Source organism: Mauremys reevesii, linkage group 17 (genome assembly GCF_016161935.1).
Source record: "Mauremys reevesii isolate NIE-2019 linkage group 17, ASM1616193v1, whole genome shotgun sequence".
In the NCBI taxonomy this organism is placed as follows: domain Eukaryota; kingdom Metazoa; phylum Chordata; order Testudines; family Geoemydidae; genus Mauremys; species Mauremys reevesii.
In genome coordinates, this window is record NC_052639.1 from 2,984,820 (window position 1) to 3,007,654 (window position 22,835).

Sequence of the window (22,835 nt, forward strand, 5' to 3'; positions counted from 1 at the left end):
GCTATGATCCGAATTGTACAGACAGGGACGAAGGCCCAGAGACCTGTTTCACAGAGGGACCGAGGTCCCTTAGTCTGGCCTTTAGGCTCCTAAGTCTGTGATGCCCAGAACCCCCCCCGGACCCGTAGGCCCCTAAGGGTGCCGGAGGGTTCAGAGCACAATGTCCCCTGGGTGCCTCGGGCTCTGCCTCTCGGCCTGGGCGCTGCCGTTTGCAAAATACACTCTGAAGCCCGGAGCTCCAAAAGGGGTTCCCAGCCGGTTCGCTGCCAGCACCAAGTGCCTCCCTGCAGCCCAGCCCACTGCAAACAGCAGAGGCTCAGAGCCCAGGTCAGCTGGCTCGGGCTGCCGGGCTAAAAATAGCCATGCAGCCGTTGGGGCTTGGACTGGAGTCTGGGCTCTGAGCCCCTCTCTTTACCAGGGTCCCAGAACCCAGGCCCCACCCTGCGATTTTCTAGCCAGCAGCCTGAGCCCACAAGCCAGAGCCAGATGACCTGAGCCAGCCACAGCCGTGCCAGGGGTCTTGTATCGCTGGGTGGACATCCCCTTCGGCGCCTGGCTACCCCCCTCATCAGTATCTCTCACTGGCCAGCTAAACAAGCTCCCCCCTGGCAGATTGCAGCCTCTCCCCAGTCATCGTGCAGGGAGCCTGGGCACCCAGCTCAGGCTTTGCTAGTTCCAGGGTGCTCCTGTGGTTTGCGAGGCACCTCGAAGGTCGGTGTCGTGACGCTGAGCGTCGCAGCAGCTAAGTCCCTTTGTGGATCTAGGCCAGAGGGCCCAAGGGCACACAGGAAATCTGGGGGGGAGCAGGGAATGAAGCCCAGACCTTTTGAGTCTCACGCCAGACCCCTAACTCTAACCCCTCCTTCCCATTGCAGGGGACAGCTCCCTTCTGGACAGTGAGCAAAAGGCCGGGCACTGTCTCCTGGGCCTGTGACGGGGGCTGCTGCCTGGTGTGACACCTCACAGGGAGGAAAAAGCAGGAGACAAGCTGTTGAGGGTGTGGGAGGGGAACAGGCCGGCGTAGCTCTGAGGTGGCAGGGAGGGAGAGGTTTCCACTGGAGTCTGTGGAATGTGAACTCTGCTGGGCGGCAGCGCACTGAGCTCCCAAGCTGGCGCTCCAGGCTGATCTGATAAGAGATGACAGGGCTCCTGACAAATGTTTACGCTGGTTTTCTTTGTATCATAGAAAACACTCTTGGCTCAGACAGCAACCAGGGAGGGTAACTAGCAAAGGGGAAGAGATGGGGGAGAGAAAGCTTTCCTTTCCGAAACAGTGCTCCTCTCTGAATGTAGGGCCACAGCTGCCCCTCCCCTCACACGCACACAAAATGGATGGTAAAGTCTGGAGGAAGCCGGAGGCAACCGCTAACCCATAGCACCAGGGCCGGAGCCTTCCAGAACCAGCTCTCACTCTCTGCCGTTCACGATGCTATTTTAAACAGTGATACTGATTTAAAAATGGAACCTCCTGGCACTCCTGCATTAGAGATGGGCAACCCAAGGCAGTTCCTTGCCCAGGGCCCCACCGCATCCTTCTTAAACTAGTGCTACCAACCTCTCTCTTGCATCGTATTCAACTACGGAGCCCGTGTAGGACTGGCACTCATGTTATGTAGAAACTGGGAGCAGTGAAGTAGGAGCAGAGAGGTGATTTTACCTCTTTATGTGGCATTGGCAGGAACAATACTGGATACTGCATCCAAGGTCTGGTGTCCCCTTTTTTTAAAAGGATGTTATAAAATTGGAGGGTGCAGAAAAGAGGCGATGATTTGAGAAGATGCCTTATGGTGAGAGACTGAAAGAGCTCGATCCATTTATCTTAGCAAATAAAAGAGGAGGTGACTTGATGACAGTGTGCCAGTACCGCCCTGGGGAGAAAATCCTGGGTACCAAAGGCGCTTTGAGCTAGTGAAGAAAGGTGTAATAGGAATCAGTAGCTGGAAGTAAAAGCCGTATAAATTCAGTTTAGAAACCCGGCACAGATTTTTAACTCTGAGGCTAATTAACCACTGGAAACATCCATCAAAGAATGTGGTGGATTCTCCATCTCCAAGACATCAAGACTTTTTGGCAACAAATATAAGTTACCGAGTTGATACAGGGCTCTATGGATGAAATGCTCTGGCCTATGCTAGGTGATCTAATGGTACCGTCGGCCCCTAACATTTGTGAATTTCACTCTCTGCCCGTGATTAACAAATGCCCAGTTTGGCTGCTGGTAATAATTGTGGAGGCGATTTGTCCCCCTGGCAATTGTTGACGGTGGCTACACTGATACAGGAGGTGAGGAGAGGAGGGTGGACTTGGGGAGTCCGAAGAGCTTGGCTCCATTCTGGCTGGCTGTGGGGCCCTGGTCGCTGGAATGTGCTGTTCAGCCACCAGACAGGCAGAGTATGTGCAGCTCTGCCGGGGCGGGGGAGCACCTCCACGGGTGAGCGGAGAGGTTATATTTCATGTATTGCAAAGAAACGACACCAAAGAGGGACAATAGACTCACGCTGAGATTTTTTAAAAGCCTTGTGTTGGAGTTGAGTCTAAATTGGCCTCAATGTCTGTTCAATTCAGCTACACGGGCAGCAGGAGTACTTGCTATACTGCTGAAGTATGACCGGCTTGCCACATCCTCTATTACACGTGACCATGAAGAGATGGTTTCCACGTCTCTTGGGCATCACTCGTAACTGACAAGCCATATCTGGGTGCAGAGAGCCGTGAGCGGGATTGTTGGGTAGTGGTTTGACACAGGCATTGTGGTCAGGATTCCAGAGTTCAGTTCTTGATATGGTCACGGACTCACTGTGTGACTTTGGGTAAGTCACTTCCCCTCTGCCTCAGCTGCCCCAGCTCCAGCAACGGGATAACCTGCTCTGAGCTCAAACACAAGAAATTAGCAAGGGTACTAAAGTGCTTGGAGTGTTGCTTGTGGCCTATTAAGGAAAGAACAGAGGTCAGCTGGGTAGCTATAGCTATCCCACATGGTCACTGGTTCAGAGTCTCATGGAGAATGTCTTGGTAACCTTCATGTCGGGCACCCTTAACAATCTTTCCTCTTCACCGGATACTCCTTTATCTGTACTAGTAGAAACAGGGTTGAGGTAGCTAATGGATGAATGTTGAAGGGTTTCAAGGTTCATTGCAGACCTTCTCCAAACCTTTTAAATGTTTGTGGATACATTTAACTGGCTGGCACTCCAGCTGGTACATAAGTTACTGTGCTGAGTCCATGGGGTTATGTCGGAACTTTGCTCCTCAACTCTAGAAAAATGGGCTGGAAATCTTATGCACATGGGTTCTGTCCTGTGCTTCCCAAATGCCTGCTGCCTGAAAATAGCACCACTCTGGCAGTAATTTGCTACCAGCAGGAAGTGCAGAGGTGGTAGCATAAATTGAGGGAAAAATCAACAAGCTACTTGAACTCTGTTGATCGAGCTAAAAGCTCACACCAAGATTTTTTTGGAGAAGAGCTATAGCCAGACTCGTCATCTGCTCCTCACTCCTCATGCTTTTAAGCTCACCCTATATATACTTAGCACTCAGAGTGCTTGTTGCCCATAGAGCTCCAAATGCTTTACCAAGTCAAGAAAGCATTATTGCTGCTCTTACAGATGTGGGGAACTGATGCACACAGAGCTGATGTGACTTGCTCAAAATCACCCAGGGACAGAGTTGGGAGTAGAACTTGGGCTTCCTGAAGCTCAGTCCAGTTTCCTAGACACTGGACCATGAAGTTTTAGAGGACAACTTAATCTCAAATGCCCAGAATCTGCAGAGCTTCCATTAGATTCTGGCATCCATGTACCTTGAGGTTTGTTCAGCCACTTCTTGTAAGTCAATGTATATTCTTGATCTGGATTATTTTTACTGTTGCTAATGTTTTCACTTCACCATAGTGTCTTTCACCCCAAAGAACCTCAAACCACGCTGCACACTAGGGGCTCAGTTCTGCAAGGTACTGAGGACTCAGAGCTTCCACTGAACTTAATGCACCCTGCAGAATCAGACCCTCTATAATGTACGGACTGAATTTCTAGGGTGGAAGCTCCCTGGGGCTTGGACAGTCTTCAGTTATGTGTCTAGCACAACAGGAACCGGAGTCTAGAGAGGTGAACACAATTTGTTGGGGAAGAGTCAACGTGGTTTTTGTAAAGAGAAATCATGCCTCACCAATCGATTAGCCCACAGATTAGAAATTCCAAATTCTAACCAACTACAAACATGTGAATACATCTTCTGAGGCCTAACTCCCTGTGTGCTGTGATGGCTGCTGTAGTCTGAGAAAAGACCCCCAGAGACTCTGTGAGCTTTGGCTGTGGGATAGCGAATCCCTTCCTGCACAGAGTGTCTTGCTTCGTTAAGTTCTGCCTACAGTCTATCGTGGTCCACTCTGGGAACTGGAGGACCAAGAACTCTGAGTTCAGCTCGACTCCATGGCTGTAACATCTATGGCTGTGTAACCTGCATTGTTTGGAAAGCTCCATTAACGTTTCTCCAGTCTTTGTTGGGACATAAGTTTGATGTGTGAATCCAGAAACAGAAGTAGACATAAATGAGGAGTGAGAAGGGGCAGTGCTTGAAGAGGAAGGCTGCTTCTCAGAGAAGAGAATGGTCATGTCTAGTCCACCTTAGTCTGGCTGTTGAGGTGTGTGATAACATTGCGGGGTTGGGATTTATGGATTCAAGGCCAGAAGGGACCATTGTGATCATCTAGTCTGACCTCCTGTATAAATAGGCCAGAAAACTGCCCCACAATAATCCCTAGAGCAGAGCTTTCAGAAAAACAGCCAGTCTGGATTTTAAAATTGTCAGTGATGGAGAATCCAGCATGACCCTCGGTAAATAAATCCAGTGGTTAATTACGCTCAGTGTTAAAACTGTATGACGTATTTCCAGGCTGAACTTGGCTAGCTTCAGCCTCCTGCCTTTGGTCATGTATTATAGCCTTTCTCTGCCAGATTGGAGAGGCCATTGTCAAATATTTGTTCCCCATATAGGTGACTTATAGAGAGACTTATAGATCACTTATGCATCCCTTAACCTTTTCTTTGTTAAGCTAAATAGATTGAGATCCTTGAGTCTATCAGTATAAGCAGGTTTCTAAACCTTTAATCATTCTTGGGGTTTTTCTCTGAACCCTCTCCAATTTATCAACATCCTTCTTGAACTGTGGAAACCAGAACTGAACACACTATTCCAGGAGCAATTGCACCAGTGCCATGGACAATCTGGGTGGCATGGATTAGAAGACATTGAAAAGAGAAAACTGTGACATAATGTTTAAGGCTGTTTCCTACTTCCTGCTAAAGGCTCCTGTGGAAATAGTATGGTTATTTCAACCAGATCCTATTAACCAAGGTGATTAGCCTGAAAATTCAAGTCAGAGGATGGTGAAAATCTTTTAGGAAAGTCTCAGTGTGATTTCAGGTGCTCAGAAGTTGGGAACCAAGTGACCAGAGCCATGCATGATGGAGGCAGGCAGTATATAAGCCTCGCACCATTCTGGTAATGTTCCCATCTGGGTCATGCCTGATTTGCAGACCCTCCCCACTCCCTGCTATTCGAGTTGTAGGCCTCCGTCCCAGAATTCTTGCTGTTCGCTTCAGTCCTGACCCACGGGTCCCGGCTCACCCTCAAGCAGAGGCTGTCAGTTGCGTGATACATCCCTTCTGCTTTAACATCTATAAATCTATCACTCTCCCAAAGATCAGCGTCTTTGGAACCAATGGTTTGACTCAGCCTAGGGTGACCAGACAGCAAATGTGAAAAATCGACTGTCCCTATAAAATCGGGACATCTGGTCACCCTAACTCAGCCTGTTTTCAAAGCAGGAGCTGTGTGTCAGACCCAAAGGGCCCCAAAGTTTGTACAGATTTTGGATCCAGGACCTGGGACCTTTCCATCCTGGCAGGATCTGAATGTTGACCTCCGGCAGTGAGAAGCCAATGCTCCAGGTCATCCTGAGGCAGCAAAGCCCCTTTGGTTAACGTGCACCATACCTTGCTGTCACGGGCAAGGAGTAAGAGCCATCAGAGCTGTGTGAAAGGCCATCATAACCCTCCTGGTCACACTCAGGTCTTGGTAGTATCTTGGGATTCACAGTGGCAACGGGGATGGTTTTAGGAAGAGAGACAGAGGTAAATGGGTTGTTAATAAATCTGTGATTGGCCTCCAGTCAGTCTCCTGCCTTACTTGCCTGTGACCTGTGGAAGCATTTGAATGGGCTAGCAAACATCCCACCAGGAGGGGATCTCACTGAAGACCTCTTGTCTTGGCTGAGGAGCCTTCCCCAGGTGTGAACAAAACACCTCACCCTGCTGCCCACGCCAACGGGCCTGTCCTGCCAACAATCAAGTGGCAGCAGCGGGGAAAGAGTGGTTATCCAGAAACAATTTCTGGGCAGGGGAGCAGTTCAGGGCCTAACCAAGCACTTTCCAGAGCCCCCTGGGCACAATTCTTCAGTAGGATCCCCGTCTCTTGTCATAGCTTGCTGTGTAAGAAAAGGCCTTCCATGCCCCAAACGCTGCATCCATGTCTGGGTCTGAGCAGGTCAGGCTGGGACTTTGGGACCCAGCTTCCCTTCAGCCCCACAAGAGATCATCCTGCTTCTGAACTGAGTCCACGAGTCGGCGGTAGAGGGATGCTCCAAGAGATGTGCAGGGTCCTGTGGAGAAGCTCAGTGAAGGCCCAGTGAGCTTAGCTCCGTATCACCACCCCTACGCTCAAGCAGCGCGAATCAGACCCAAACAGTCCTGAGACCGGCCCCACATTCATGACTTTTTTTAGAAAAAGGATTGTGGGTTTTGCTCTGAGTTGTGATCTCCCCTGCTCCCCAAGCTGCACCAGGGCCAGCACGCCGGCTCTCGCACAGCCATGGGAGGCAAGGGCGTTCTGGCACTAGAGAACCAACCGAGATTCGGCCTGATAGTGCAGAGCTTCCAGCTTCTGCCCCGAATGCCAATTCATCAGTGTGTTCTGTGCCCCCCAACCCCACATCAGTTCTGTACCCCACATCAGGCCCCACCTCTGCCCCCTGTTCCCCACCATGCCTGCTCCTCCCGCAGTTGTGGATGGGGGCTGCTCCAGCAGGGCTCCTTCTCCTCCTTCCCACGTCTAGTGGTGCAGGAAGGATGAGAAGGGGGAGGAAGGAGGAGCAAAGAGGACCTGAGCCATTGCATGGGCAGGGAGGAGGTCAGGAGGAAGGCCCACCCTGAGCTGCTGGGCTCTTTCTGCTCCATCCCCCCTTGTGAAAATGGTATCTGCCCCTCCCCTCCCCCTACCCAAAAACTTCTTTTGGCTCCTGAGGTGAGGCGGCGGTGGGGGAGGCGGGGAGGGAATCTCTGCCTTCCTCCTTCCCCAGCTCTCACTGTGTGTTCTTCCCCAGAAGGTGGGGTCAGGAAGGCAGCCAGCTGGACGGGCTCTTTTTCCCCTTGGCGGAGCTGAAAATTGCTTGAAGGCGGCAGCTTCTTGCCTCGTGGTGCCACTGCTTGTAGCAGGGGCCAAACTCTCATTATTCGCAGGAGTTGGCAGCATTGCCAGCAGTTATACCAACCGGCTCTGCGCCTCCTGGGTGGGTGAGTGCACCAGAGGCGATATTCACTACACGGCAGCTGTAAGTGGCTCGCAGGTGCCAACACTCAGGTGTGAGATTTACGCATGGAAAACATTTAGCTCAATAGGCCAAACTGGCACAAAAAGATGCTCTTGGAACCAGCCTTCAGCACCAGGTGGCAATTGTGCAATCCTGCCTCGGACCAGGGCAGGCAAACACCAGCCTGCAATACTGCAGGGTGCCACGCCACCGTCTTCTGGAAAGGAGTTCCCAGGGGGCTGAAATCAGGGCCCTGAACCTGCAAAAACGCTTCCGCTGCCCTTGGTGCAGAATTATTTTCCAAGTGCAACTGATGTTTTTGTGTCCGAGGCCCTGGCTGGTGCCTGATGTGCATAGCTACCCGCGGCCCCCCCAGATTACAGGTCTCTAGCAACCAGCAGATAGGCCGAAAGTCCAGTGGCACGGACTCTTCAACGGGCATGGATAACCGGCTTAAGTTTTCAATTAGCAACAGCCAGGCCTCAGTTTAACTTCCTGGCCTATGAAACTGCCAAGGGATTTCCAGAACCCCCTAACGCTGTGCCATGGCAAATGCCTCGAATGGTTACTGATTATTACATGTTCACTAACCCAACGCATAACTGCTCTGCACACTACCTAGCCACCTCGAGATGTGCACATGGACAATCAGAGTTCCCAGACGGCGACCGTGTTCCCTCTCGTCCGCAGCAGAGACAAATTCACTGGGTTGCTCTGACCTATTCCAGCTTTCTTACCTACCGGCAGTAGTACCCGCTAGGGGCGAGAGGGTTCCCAAACCGTTAAGAGGATTGTCCTTGCTCTGGGGAGCGCCAACTGGGGGAGTAGCAAATAACGAAGAGGACAGGTCACTGCTCTTAAAGTTCAGCTTTTGCTAAACGTGTTGTAGTATTGAGCTAAAGGGTTAATAAGCACAGAATCTATATAACTGCCCTAATGCTGAGGTTTTTCTATTGGGCTGCAGTGCTTGAGGCCAGAAAAAGATGCAATTAGTGGTCTACTTTACCTGGTGTCTGTATGTCCAAAGACAATGCTGGTGAGGAATGCAGGCTGGGAACTCCCGAGGAAAGCAGATTGGTATCTCGGCCATAGCTCTGTGAAGAATCGATCTCTCTGTTTCTTGGCCATGCTGGAAAATAACAACTTTTTGTTTTGTTTTATCAGCAAAATGGAAAACTGGACAATATTTAATTTCAGGTCAACCCAAATGTTGTAATCAATCTGAAACACAACATTCTCATCCTGCTCAGTCTCTGGGTGTGTTTTCTCTCTCAGTCTGAGAACTTCTGCCCAGCTCAAAACAGCAATCGCTCTGTTGCTATTAATACTTTGCATCCATAAATGCAATTCTTACGCTGTCCTTCTAGCCACAGGATCTCAAAGCACTTTACAAATGTAACATAAGGAAGCTCAACATTTCAGTGCTTCAGTAGCGTTATCCCCACTTTATATGCGGGAGGGTAGCAAGCTGAAATAGAAATTAAGGCTCAAACTCTTATAAGTGGCCATTAATTTTGCTTCACCGTTTGGGCACTTTTCATGGGCAGAGTACAAAGGAGGTCAGTGTCATTAACCCCATTTTACAGATGGGGAAACTGAGGCAAAGAGCAGCATAGCAACTTGCCCAAGATCACCCACCAGGGTAGTGGCAGAGCCAGGAATTGACCTCGGTCTCCTACACCCTAGGCCAGTGCTGTTGGCAAATCAATCCTTGTGCTTCTGGGCATGAGTCGATTGCTAGCTGGTGGGTAGGAAGAAACTTCTCATTGTGGCATCGGATTGTATGGCTAAGTCTGCCCCTCTGAAGCACTCAGCACGAACTCTGTCAGACCCGGGACTCTGGACTAGACGGCCCATAGGCCTGGCCCTTCCAGCAGGGGGAATTTGCCTGTGTGCCCTCCTTGCCGGAATGGGAGGAGGTGACGTCTAACCCTACCAGACTCGGCTGCACTCTCCAGGCGCTGCCTGAGGCACAGAGTCACATATTCCTGGATGGACTGGCCGCTGGCTGAGCCCTGCAGAGCTGAGCTTGGGGGCTCCTGGGCTGAGACTATAAATGCTTTCTAAGGAGGCAGTAGGGGAACAGCACAGCAGGGTTAAAGAGGCTTGTAACATGGCTGCATTTGCCCTTTGGAAAGGAGCTTCTTCAGGGGAGCAGAGGAAAAGCAACAATGTGAGGAATGCAGGACAGCCCCAAGGGACAAGGTGCTGCTATTGTGCAGAGCTGGCAGCCACCGCCTCCTGCACTGGCTGGCCTAGAGACCACCCCGAGTCCCGCTGGAGGTTAATCTGCTCGGAGCTGAGCAGTCTGGGGTTACACACCTCCTGCAGACGCTGCCATGACAGGCCCCCGGCCCTCGCTCTCACCCAGCTGGTTCCCTCACTTCATTCTGGAGCCAGGTCTACAGCTGTTCAGAAACCTGTACGAATGATCAGCAACCCTTCTGGAAAGCAACAAAAATCTTCCAATTCTTTTCAAAATGTTTTGTGGCCATTTTCCAGTTTCATGGCAGAAAATCCACTTTTCGTTCCTTTCATCCAAAAAAATGGAAAATTAAAAAAACTTCCAAACCTGTTGTTGAAAAGCCATTGTTTTAAATCAAAGGTTTGCCGGAAGACACTTTGGCTCTAGTCAAGGGCCAGCTGGACACCCCAGGGCCGGCAGTGCTTCTCCACCAGCCTTGCGCAGTACGCTGACACCCGGGGAAGGCCAAGCCTGCCACAAAAGGAACCATCTCTCCCCGGGTGGTATTTATCTTCCCAAACATGCACTAAATTAATGAACCCAGACCCACCAAAGACCCACGTCATGCACACCGACCCCCCGGCTGTGCCCGAAGAGGCCCTGTGTTCAGAGCGTTATCATACTCCCATCTCATGGTCAGGGTCTGACTTTCCCTCCAGTTCCTGACTTCACAAACCAGGCTTCTCCTCACGCTGGGCCTGTCCAATCTAAGGGCTTGTCTACATGGCAAGCCAGACTCACCAGTTCCCCATCTTCATAGAATCATAGAATCATAGAATTCAAGATCAGAAGGGACCATTATGATCATCTAGTCTGACCTCCTGCAAGATGCAGGCCACATAAGCCGATCCACCCACTCCTGAACTAATTCTCTCCCTTGACTCTGCTGTTGAATGCTCCAAATCATGATTTAAAGACTTCAAGTAGCAGATAATCCACCAGCAAGCGACCCCTGCCCCATGCTTCGGAGGAAGGCGAAAAACCTCCAGGGCCACTGCCAATCTACCCTGGAGGAAAATTCCTTGCAGTGCACTGCCATCCCATGCCAACGCTGGGCATGCCATCCCATGGTGCACTGCAGGACACTCACTTTCTGGAGCTGTGTCCACACAGGACATTACCGCACTGCAAGCTGGGGTGCTGTAGCTTCACCTGGCTTGCCTTACAGGGTGAGGTCTTGGGACGGACTCCAGTCAGTGAAACCAGTGCTGTGAGGCCAACGCAATGACTTCTCTTCCCCACTCTGCTCAAGGCGCAGGCCGGATGGTGCCTGTGGATTGGTGCTGTAGCCCTGCAACTTCCTGGCAAAGGCACTGATGGGGAGAGCACAACAGATGTAGGTGGGACTCCCCAACACCTCTGCCCAGGCGGAGAATGGTTCCTGCCGGTGATGGGAGCGGGAGAGTCTGGGCGTGATGATTTCCTGTGAGGTTTTGGAAACTTGGCCCCAGGTGGATATGGAATATCCTGTCGGGCGCAGGGCACCTGCCTTGTCACCCCCAAGCCGGTACTGGGACTGACTTCCCTGCCCCTGTGCGACTAGCTCGCTAGGATCGGCCCAAAGGGAGTCGCTGGCTCGCCGGAGAGCGTCAGCTCTTCCAAAGGGATTTCGAGGATTTCCTCTGGTCTGGGCCACCATCCCTTACATGCCCATGAACGCACTGTCCCTCCCCGTATAGACACACACATTTCCCGTGCCCACCTCCATGCAACCAAAGCCCTCGTCTCTCACCCACACCTCGCACGCCCATCTTCCCCCGCACAGAGCCTCCACGGGGAACACGATTCCCCCAGCCAGCCAACCACACACAACGTGGGGACGCCGGAATGGCTGGCTTCGGGGTAAGGGCTGAAGCCCAGGCAGGTGTGTGGACGTGCCCCGGCAGGCACCAGACCCAGATGCGAGTCCAGGTGAGCCCTCCCGCCCGGGGCTATGTTAAATACCCAGAGAGGGGCTGAGAAGGACTCTGTGGCTTGGAGGGGGCGGGATCGAAGACCAATGAACCTTTATACAAAGTGGAACAGCTTCAACAGGAGAGCTTGCGAGACACCCCGCCCCCCCCCCCCCGCCCATGCAGGCTGCTCTAGATGAAGGCTAGAGTCCCAAAGACACACAGGCATGGGGTCCCCAAGGGTAAACAACGAAAGAAACATTGGGCCAGAGTGAGTGAGCACGAGAATGGCTCTAGCCCAGCGATGTCCCTGTGTGGATCTAGCCCTAGATTTCCCATGCAATGGGCTTGAGGACAGTGGAGGATCTCTGCTCTGATGAGTCCCAGGACAGAAATATCGGGGTGCGGCAGTTCAGGAGTGAGACGCGTTGAGGTGCGTTGATGGAGAAAGCAGCCGGTACGTCACATTCCTTCCACTAAACTAGCATAGGCCAGATTTAAACAACTGTGTGCGCCCTGGTACGGGTGTGCAACTCTTGATGCACATAAACCTGGAGTTGATATGCACACACCTGTCACACATCAGCAAATCAAAATGAATACGTCTGTAAATTGGGCACATTCATTTCTGCTTGTGCCCTTCTGTAAATCTGATCCTAATTTTACAAAGTGTGTAATTCTGAAATAGAAAAAATAATTCCGGCTCATGAGCTTCGTTCTGCCAGAGACCCTCCCGTTCAGAGCCCACTGCTCCTTCCAAATGTCACCTGCTCTGGAACTGCTTTAGTCCTCTCAGCTCAACGCCGTTTTCATCCTGACCTGGAAAGAGCAGGGCCTGAACTCGTAAGGCTCCTCACACATGGGCTTCTGCATTGCTCTTACATTTAGATACCTTGTCTTTCACCAACAGGCTCCAGCAGAGTCAGGCCCTGCATCAGGGATTGTACAAAACACACAGCGCCTGCCCCACAGATCTCGCGGTCTGACCGATGGGGAGATGAAAGCGGGCCCAGTGAGGGAATGGGTGTGCCCCAGGCAACACAGCAGATCCGTGGCCAAACTGGGACTAACACTCAGGTCCACTGAATACCAATCCAGTACCCTATCCACAAGCCTACACTGGAAAAGCCCTAAAATCCCATGGCTCTGCTTTCAGCTCACGGCAAGCCACTGCCTCTTCCCAGTAGAGCAGAACACACAGGAAATAGGCCCAGATGCGGAGGTGGAAGCCAAGGCACAAGAAGAGCTGCCCACCAGAAGCCATTAGCCATATATACGAGACCCTGAATGAATCGCCTAACAGACAGTGTTATATATATTCCTAAACCCCCGAATATGGTGCTCTTTCTGTTACCCGTTTACATGTGTGCAAACATGTCCATTATGGAACTCTTGTAACAACTCCCTTCCTATAATGGAACCTGTCTAATTTCATTTAATAGTCTTTTAAGTTCATTAATTAAGTTTCATTTAATAGTGTCTGCTTTGGGTGGTTTTAGTCTGAGTTCCTCACGTTGCTCTTTGGCTCAGGAGATTTCTGTGCTGCTAGATTCCAAGGCCAGAAGGGACCGTTAGGATCCTCTCGTGTGAGCTCCTGCATAACCCAGGCCAGAGAATTGCACCTAATTAGCTCTAGAGGCAGTTCGTTCTTTGGCATTGCCTTTAACAAGGCATGAGGATTGCGGCAAAGTGAACTCATTTCAAAGTTCTTGCCACGCAATTGCATGGTGTTATGGGAAATCGGTCTGGGCAAACAAACCTGATTTCATTCTCGGATGAGATTGCAGGTTTGGGTGACAAAGGTAACTGAGGAGCTGTAATATAATTAGACTTTTGTAAGGCATTGGATTTTGAGTAAAAACTAGCACCACACAGTATCAATAAAGCACATACTAAGTGGCTTAGGAACTGACTAATTGATGGCACTCAAAATATAGTTGTCCATGGGGAATCATCATCAAATGGGCCTAACGCTAGTCAACATTTTTACCAATCACCTGGAAGTAAATATAAAGAAATCACGGCTGATAAATATTGTGAATAATGCAAAGATTGGCCGAGCAAGTGGTAAATAAGGGTGAGAACAGGGCAGTCACCCAGACCTATCTCAATTGCTTGGTTTGCTGGGCTCATTTAAACAAAATGCATTTTAATACAGCCAAATGCAAAGTTATAATCCAGCAGAAGCAATGCAGGTCAGCCCTACAGAACGCAGGGACTCTGCAGGCAAAGGGTTCACAGCAGACAAATAATTGAACATGAGCTCCCAGTGTGAGAACGTGGCTAATGCCAGTCTTGGATGGCTATACAGGGGGGTAGTGAGCAGGAGTGGGGAGGTGATTCGTCCTTCCAAGGAGCTGCTACTCTGCATGGTGCTTGTGGTGGTGATGTCACCTCCAGGTTGATTTCCAGCGATGTTCTCCAGGAAGGCCATTTTGAGTATTTGTCCCTTTGGCTATGAGTGGGGCTGGCTATTGCATTGTATAGCATGGCATCATCTGCCACCTGGCCCAGCCTGCCTTCCTCTCAATCCGCTGAGAGCAGAGGCATGAGGTGTTGCAATTATTTCAAAGTCTAGTTTGTGGTGTTTGCCCTTGCATGGACATGTCAGCGTGCCCCAGGCACTCATTGGCCACTGGTGACTTTAGCTGGGAGTTGCTTCAGCAGTTTGGGGAATTTATCTGGTACAGTTTTGCAATGATCGGTGCAGCTCGTTCTGGTGCAGGCAGAGCCTCTGTCTTCGTAGGGGGCCCGGGTGATGCGAGACGATTGAGTTGTGAAAAACACTTTTTTCCTTTGCTCTGCACAGCCCCAGCACAGCACGTGGTGCCTCAGACAATCTGTGCCGCTGTCACCCCCCACCCAGCGTATGGTACAGGGCTGTTTCCAGCGCTCTTTACAGAACGATTTAGCTTCTTGCAATAAGCCCCTGGGGCATCATGGCCTGGACTTTGCCTTTTTCCTGGTTTTGTTGTCCCTGTAACACAGGCTTTGCTTGCCCGTCCTTGCAGCCCACTGCTGTGTTCGCCTTTATTTTGTGTGCGGTGAATATCCGCCTCTCTTGCTACTGCTTTCCATTTCCGTAGCCGTTCCTTCGCTTGCTCACTGCTGCAGTGGGTGTCAACATCTGGATTTAGTTCCAGCTCTAACTGCTGCAGCACATCCCACAGAGACGTATGGCTTTTTTAACGACAGCTGAGCTTTTCCTAACAACAGCAAATCTTGTGAGCCACATAAAATCAGTCAACCCTGTTTTTCTTCTGCCTTCTGTTAGGAGCTGCATGTTATGAGTTCCACGCTGGAACCTATGCCGCGTTCATAACAAGTACTACGTTATTGCCTCTTCTAATTGATAGACATTGTAACATCTTCCCTAGGGGCAGTGGGGACCAGGCCTGGGGGTCACCCAAGGAAGTGGTTGCAGGGACGTTGTGTGTATGCAGTAGGTTGGCATCTCGCTCATCCTGCACCAGCAGTTCAGCTCGTCCCTCCCACAGCGACACGTTCTGACCCAGTGCGCCTGACACCAAGGGGCTCGGGGCCGGCTGGAGCAGCCCTTTGTGCCCCGCACTGTGGCTGGGACCAGGGATGATTTCCAACCACTGGGCTGTGGGGTGGAGTCGAGAGGAGAGAGCTGCCAGCAATACCTGGGGCGTCCCAACCACAGTGGGGAGAAACAGGGGCACCGGCCAGCAGGTCAGCCTGACCCGGACCCTGGATTTGCACCCAGCTGTTAGACTCAGGGCTTGTAAAAGGCTTGGGGTGGCTGGTGTCCAGGGGGGGTGGCGTGCAGTAGGCCCAGCAGCTCCAGCTGCAACAGCTCGCTGGTCTCTCTTTGGCAAGGGAGAGCTTAGACCATGAGCAGTGGTAGAAAGCGGCCGTCTGGTTGCTGAGTGAATATGGAGCATTAGACTGGCTCCTTGCCCTCCTCCCTGCAGGGCTCAGCCACATCTGCTCATGGAACCCAAGGGTGCAGTTAACGCCCAGGATGGGGTGTCTGGTCCTTCCAGGGCATGGGCGTTAGCTGGGCACTGTGCATGTAAGAACGGGGTGCGCGACGTGTCTGCCCAATGTTTCTGGCCTCACACTCTGCCCAAGGCTGCAGCATCAGCCGTAGACTTTGGGGCTCTGCCCAGCGTGACCGTCAGCCCTAGTCTCTGGTGCCTGCGTTCAAGGCACGGCCCTGTTGGTATCAAGCCACCGGAGCCGAGCACTTGTCAAAAGGTGCTACCTGCTGCAGCAACAGCCTTGTGCTGTGAGCTCTGCCTGGGCCCCGAACACGGACACTCACGGCTCTGCCACGCCCTGCAACAGCCCACCCCAGTGAGCCAGGTCTGCAACAGGCAGGCAGCTGTGGGGCAGGAGCTGGGCATTCTAGGAAGCGCAAGGGTTCCACATCTGGCTCTGACCGGCAGGAGAACACGGGCCTTCCCCAGTGTCTGGGAGGTTCCAGCAGTGTCAGTCGGGCTCCTTTTCCATGGCCAATGCCCAGCCAGAAGCATGCTCGGAAAGAGCCTGTCTCATCCATCTGCATCACAAAATTTCAACCCACTGGCCCCAGTTCTCCTCTCTAGTCCCTTCCTTAGACCTGCAGCCCTTCGATTCCTGTTTAATCCATCCAGCACCCACTGATGGTCACACATTTGATCCTTAGTAGGGTCAGCTGCTGCCCTCCTGCCCGGGGTGGATGCTGTGTGCACATTGGGATGACAGCTGCCCTCCCGCCCTACTCCCACCCATAAAGTGATTCCAGCTGGAGGCGCCTGCATCACGCTGCACCTTTCCCTAAGGGTTTCCTCTCGACCCACCCCTAAAGGGACTAGGGGCAATGCTGATCTCCCAGCCCCAGAGCCCCAACACACACAACCGATGGCAGGTGGGGGCTGCTCCACTGGGAGTTCTCTGGGAGCTCCAGCTCTGTTGGTGCGAACAGACAGATCCCACTGGGTCGCTGACTGAATCGAATCAAGGGGCCAGGCTGTTAGCACGTGGAGTGAGGGCTCCTGGGCCTATCCCAGCTCTGGCACTGATCTGTTCTCTTTGCATCACAGCAGCACCTCAACCCCGCCGGCCGAGCTCATAACCCACTTGCACTGGGCACCTCGTGAGACACGGCAGGGGGGAGGGGGGTCGGCCTCAGCCCAGGTCACACGGCGAAGCAATAGCAGAGCCGGGGAGGGGAGAGCTCAGCCAGCCCCCTGGCCACTGAGCCACGCTGCTTCCGCTCGGCCAGCCCCCCCTGGCCACTGAGCCACGCTGCTTCCGCTCGGCCAGCCCCCTGGCCACTGAGCCACGCTGCTTCCGCTCGGCCAGCCCCCCCGGCCACTGAGCCACGCTGCTTCCGCTCGGCCAGCCCCCCCGGCCACTGAGCCACGCTGCTTCCGCTCGGCCAGCCCCCCGGCCACTGAGCCACGCTGCTTCCGCTCGGCCAGCCCCCTGGCCACTGAGCCATGCTGCTTCCGCTCGGCCAGCCCCCCCGGCCACTGAGCCACGCTGCTTCCGCTCGGCCAGCCCCCTGGCCACTGAGCCACGCTGCTTCCGCTCGGCCAGCCCCCCGGCCACTGAGCCATGCTGCTTCCGCTAACCCTTGTGACAGCATGCGAGTGACTTCACCTTTCTCTGCCGTCCTGGCCACTCATTGCACCCGGCCCACGTCAGCCTGGGGGGCCCCCAGCACTTCTCCGAGCAGGGCCATTACCCAGGACACCTGCCCTGTTTGCCTAGGTCACCCTGGCTGGACATTGGGCACCTCTCTAAACCGTACAGTGAGTTTAACGGAAGGTTGGTGAGGCTCAGGCGGGGTCGGGGGATTCCAGCCGGCTTTCTCCCCGCGGTGGCCCTTACACGGTCTCTGTTCCCCCCCCAGGTCCCTGGCGCTGGGCCAGCAATACACCTCGCTGGGGTCCCAGCCCATCCTGTGTGGCTCCATCCCCGGGCTGGTGCCCAAGCAGCTTCGCTTCTGCCGGAACTACCTGGAGATCATGCCCAGCGTGGCCGAGGGGGTGAAGCTGGGGATCCAGGAATGTCAGCACCAGTTCCGGGGCCGGCGCTGGAACTGCACCACCATCGACGACAGCCTGGCCATCTTCGGGCCCGTCCTGGACAAAGGTAAGGGAGCCACGCGGCTGCCCCTCCAGGCAAAGGCTGCCGGGTTGGGGCGGGGGCGGGGGGGGGGATTCTTCCATTTAGCTGCATTCCGGGACCGTGCCGAGGTGCCAGCTGAGATCAGGGCCCGTCGTGCCGGGCGCCGAACAGGCCCAGTGAGAGAGAGGCCCTGCCCAAGGAGCTCACGAGGGTGGAAGGGGAGACAGAGGCACAGGGACAGGACGGGACGGGCCCACGGTCACCCAGCCCCTGCATTGGGGGGGGCTGCAAAGCTCGTCTCCAGTGGCAGACGCCAGGGATCTGGCATGGCTGCCTGTGCCCACATCGGCCCCAGGCCCTGCTGCATGTCCCGGCTGGGCTGTGGAGAGGGAAGATCTGCTCGTGACAGCAGCTCTCAGCAGACAAGTCCAAGCCACTAGGGAATTTGCCTTGGTGGCAGATTGCAACTAGGAGCAGAAATCCCCCCGCCCAGCCCCCGCCCCGTGTGAGTCTTTGGGGCAGGGTGTCCTTGGCCTTGCCAAGGGAGTCGGTGAACATGGTCCAGCTCGTCCCACGCAGGCCCACGGCTCCAGGGGCACCCCAGCCCTCCGGCCCCAGGCACCACAGGACAGCGGAAGGCTCAGTGGCTGTGGCAGCGGCACTCTGTGAAAGCGGCTTGGGGGGAGGAGGGGGAAAGCCGACGCCCCGTGTCCTCCCCCAGGCCTGCAGACCTGGCCTGTGGGCTGGAGTAACAGCAAGGGGAAGCTGCAGCCTGGCCAGAGCCATGGGGGGGCCCTACGGCTGCTGCCTTATTTTGCTCAGCGGTGCAGATGCTCAGTCCCTCTGGCTCAGACTCCCAGTGCTGTCCTCCAGGGCAGGGCTGCCCCAGCCGCACACAGGGGCTGCCTGGGACCACAGGCCCCACGATCTGCAGGACCCCTGCACGGGAGCTGCTTATTTCATCTCCCCTCTCTGTTCCAAGACTCCCTCGGGGCTGAGCTGGGCCCCCTTCAGGCCTCTGTTAATAGCAGGGATGTGAGGCTCCCCCCTACCCACAAAGACTAGAACCCCTCATCCGGTTGCTTCTGAGAAGACAACGGCTCTGGGCACTGAAACAGAGGACTGAGGAGTCAGAGCTCCTGCAACCCGTTCCCAGCTCTGCTACTGATTTGTTGCACAGCCGTTGAAGAAGTCATTTCCCCTTTGGTGCCTCAGTTTCCCCATCTGTGAAATGGGGACCGTTAATGCTTCCTGACCTCAGAGAGGCTGGGAGGCTTCAGTAACGTTGATGAGGGAGGCTGATGCCTGTGCCAGGAAAGGTCAAAGGATTATTTAGAACCAGCTGAGACCGGAGCTGGAGGGCATTCGGAATTTGACACACTGTCGGTCAGACTCAGCACCCCAGCCTGGTCCCCAGCACCTCTGCTGCCCTGTGGGGAAACTCCCAGCCACCCCTTGCCAGGGGCTGGATTTGCTCCCCGCCCACTCAGTGATTCCCCTGGACCAAGGGTGCCACTTCCCCCAGGCAGCCCCAGATCCCGTGCTAGCAACGACAGGCACCGCCAGGCTGCGAGGAGCAGAAAGGGGACCAGATGCAGTGGAAGGGGGCTGGAATCAGGGCATCCTGGTGCTTCTGGCTGAGTGAGAGGGAGCACAGAGCCCATGACACGAGCTGCGAAAAGGCCAACAGCACCACGATAACCCCATGGCTTTTCTCAGCCATGCCACTCGCAGTCATTTGCATCTAAACAGGGGTGTATAGGATGGGATCAGGGGGCCTGGGGCCATCTCAATATCAACTCCAGAGACTTAAGAGGAGGGGGAGAGAAAAGAGAGAGGGAGAGAGCAAAATAAGCTTAGACGGATGAGAAAGGGCTAAGCTGCCTCCCCTACTGTGAGCAGGGTGAGTGATACGGCCCAGCGCGACCGTGGTTTCAAAGTGCTGCACCATTCACACGCCCTTTAGCCATTCTGCTCTGGGGGTGGGGGCTGGGGGGAGCCATCACTAGGGCTTTCCCAGCCGGGCTGGCAGGATTGGCCGGGGCCGGCAGGCCGGGGACACTGGCCCGTTGCTACGCGGGGTCTCGGGGAATGCCAGCGCTCTGTGCTGGGGGGCCGTCGGGCGGCGGAAACATTCCGCATTATGCTGGTAATACAGTGTGACACCGAGGGAACAATGGCAAATTGAGCGGCCCAGCAGGTAACGGGCCCGGCTGGGAGACAGTCGCGGGGGTGCACTGTCAAGCGCTCGCTAATCCTCCCTCCCGGCCCCTCCCTGGTTCTGGGAACTTCGCTTGCTCATTTCACTGCTGGGAAATTTCTCCCCAACGCCTTGTGCAGACCCAGTGGAGATTTTCAAGTGATTCATTCATAGCGCCAGGCCTTCCCCCCCCGGGAGCCTCTTCTCACCCCCCCATTGGGGTTGAACAGGGCTCCTGCCAAGCTGGCTCTGGGGCTGCCGGACACAACCAACCAGGAGTAAACATGGCTGTGGTCGAGCATGGCTTGTTCTTATACAGAAAGCATGTTCTGCCCGTGGCTTAACGTGCATTCCCCTGCCACGGACAGGAACCGTGCATGGCGCTGACACTCCCAAGCTTAAAGCAGTTACTTGTTTGGCAGGAGCTTGTTCTAGCTGGGGATGTTGCACTGGTTTAAACATGACCTGAAAAGTAAACAGCCTCTATTAGTCCTGTGGCACCATATAGACTCACAGACGTATTGGAGCATGAGCTTTCGTGGGTGAATCCCCACTTCGTTGGATGCATGTATCCGACGAAGTGGGTATTCACCCACGAAAGCTCATGCTCTAATATGTCTGTTAGTCTATACGGTGCCACAGGACTCTCTGCTGCTTTTTACAGATCCAGACTAACAGGGCCGCCCCTCTGATACTTGCCATCTATCAGGTTTGTGCTCTCCACTTCTTCCCCTGGGGGATGGCTAGAGCCAGCCTTTAAGTATAGCTGACACTTTCTGGCTTGCTTTTTCCCTTCGGAATAGCAGGAATGCCGAGTTCGCTCTTCCTTGTTCCAGCGGGAGGTCTCCTGGGATAATTCACGTGCACAGTGGAAGCTCTCTCGACCCTTCGGCCCAGGGGCAGGCCTGTGGAATCTTTAACCCGAAGGAGCTTTTTTCCCCAGGGTTTCCCTTCTCAGAACTGACATGGCCTCATTACTGTAGGCTGAGCCCCTCTCAGCGCGCCTGGGACCGGGGTCAGTACTATTATCTCCATGTGCAGCAGAGCCACCTGTCGGCTTTGGAGCAAGTACTAAGTGACTCACCCAGGGTCACACAGGAAGGCTGTAGCAGGGGCAGAAAATGACCCTGTCCCCTGAATCCCATTCCTGACTGGCCAGCTTCTTTCCTCAGCTGGTGAGTTATAGTTACAAATCATCAAAATACCAATTCCTGCCCCCTCACTCAGCTACCTACTGATGCTCTGGTCGTCCATAGAGGTGGGGGTTGCAGGGGTGGCGGAGAGTCATTGTTCGGACTTTCCTAGCGTGACTGGCAGGATTGTATTTAGCAAACGCAGGTTAGACAAGAGCTGACTGGGGTGAGGGGCGGCGTAGAGCAAACCCTTCTCTTTCTCTCTCTCTGAACCAAAGATCTCAGACATCAGTCTCCCTGAGAAGGCACAAGGCAGATTCCCCTTTTGCTGGTCACCGTAAGGTCATGTCTACACTGAAATAAAAAGTAACCCAGCTGAGTTCTCCCATGTCTCCTTCCTAGCCACACATGCAAGAAAAAATACCAAGGAATCATTTTAGGTCCCATTGAGACTAGTTAAATGAGTCAGAGGATCCAGGTGCAACCCAGGTGTCCCGGACTTGGTTACACAGACTGTAAGGCCAGACGGGACCACTGTGATCATCCAGTCCAACCTCCTGCATGTCACAGGCCACAGAACCTCACCCACCCACCCTTGGGGCAGACTCTAACCTCTGGCTGAGTTACTGAAGTCCTCAAACCATAGCTTAAAGTTCCAGAGAATCCACCATTTACACTAGTTTAAACCTGCAAGTGACCTGTGCCCCATGCTGCACAGGAAGGCAAAACAAAAAACAAAATAAAAACGCCCAGGGTCTCTGCCGAGCTGATGTAGGGGAAATTCCCTCCTGACCCCAAATATGGTGATCAGCTAAACCCTGAGCATGCGGGCAAGACCCACCAGCCAGACACCTGGGAAAGAATTCTCTGTAGTAACTCAGATCCCACCCCAGCTAGTGTCTCATCACCGGCCGTTGGAGATATTTACTATGAGAAGTTGCAGACAGGCCATATGCCACGTAGACAACCTCATCAGACCAGCCCCTCCATAAATGTATCAAGGTCAGTCTCGAAACCAGTTTTTTGCCCCCACTGCTCCCCTTGGGAGGCTGCCCCAGAACTTCACTCCTCTGATGGGTAGAAACCTTCACCTAGTTTCAAGCCTAAGCTTGTTAATGGGCAGTTTATAGCCCTTTGTTCTTGTGCCAACACTGGCGCTTAACTTAAATAACTCCTCTCCCTCCCTGGTATTTATCCCTCTGATGTATTTATAGAGCGATCAGATCTCCCCTCAGTCTTTGTTTGGTTAGGCTGAACAAGCCAAACTCCTTGAGTCTCCTCTCCTAGGGTGTGTTTTCCATTCCTTGGATCATCCTAGTAGCCCTTCTCTGCACCTGTCCCAGTCTGAATTCATCTTTCTCCAACATGGGAGACCAGACCTGCACCCAGTATTCCAGATGAGGTCTCATCAGTGCCTTGTTCAATAGAAATAACCCTTTCCTATCGCTACTGGAAATACCTCGCCTGGTACATCCTAGGATTGCATTAACCTTTTCATGACCACATCACAGTCACCCTGCGATCAACCAACATACCCAAATCTTTCTCCTTCTCGGTCACTTTCAACTGATACGTTCCCAGTTTCTAGCAAAAATTCTTGTTGTTAGTCCCTAAGTGCATGACTTTGCACAATTAAATATCATCCCATTTCTATAAACTCCAGTTTTCAATGTCATCCAGATTTTTTGGTATGATA

The 22,835-nt window shown here is 53.5% G+C and overlaps 1 protein-coding gene across 2 annotated transcripts in view; it reads left to right on the forward strand.

Annotated features, from left to right (window-relative positions):
• WNT3 (Wnt family member 3) overlaps positions 1-22,835 on the forward strand; it is a 76,759-nt gene that overhangs the window by 33,186 nt on the left and 20,738 nt on the right. For both annotated transcript variants that reach the window (XM_039504216.1, XM_039504217.1), the window contains exon 2: positions 17,589-17,830. In XM_039504216.1, the coding sequence (XP_039360150.1) occupies positions 17,589-17,830 (242 nt within the window). The remainder of the gene's footprint in view (positions 1-17,588; positions 17,831-22,835) is intronic.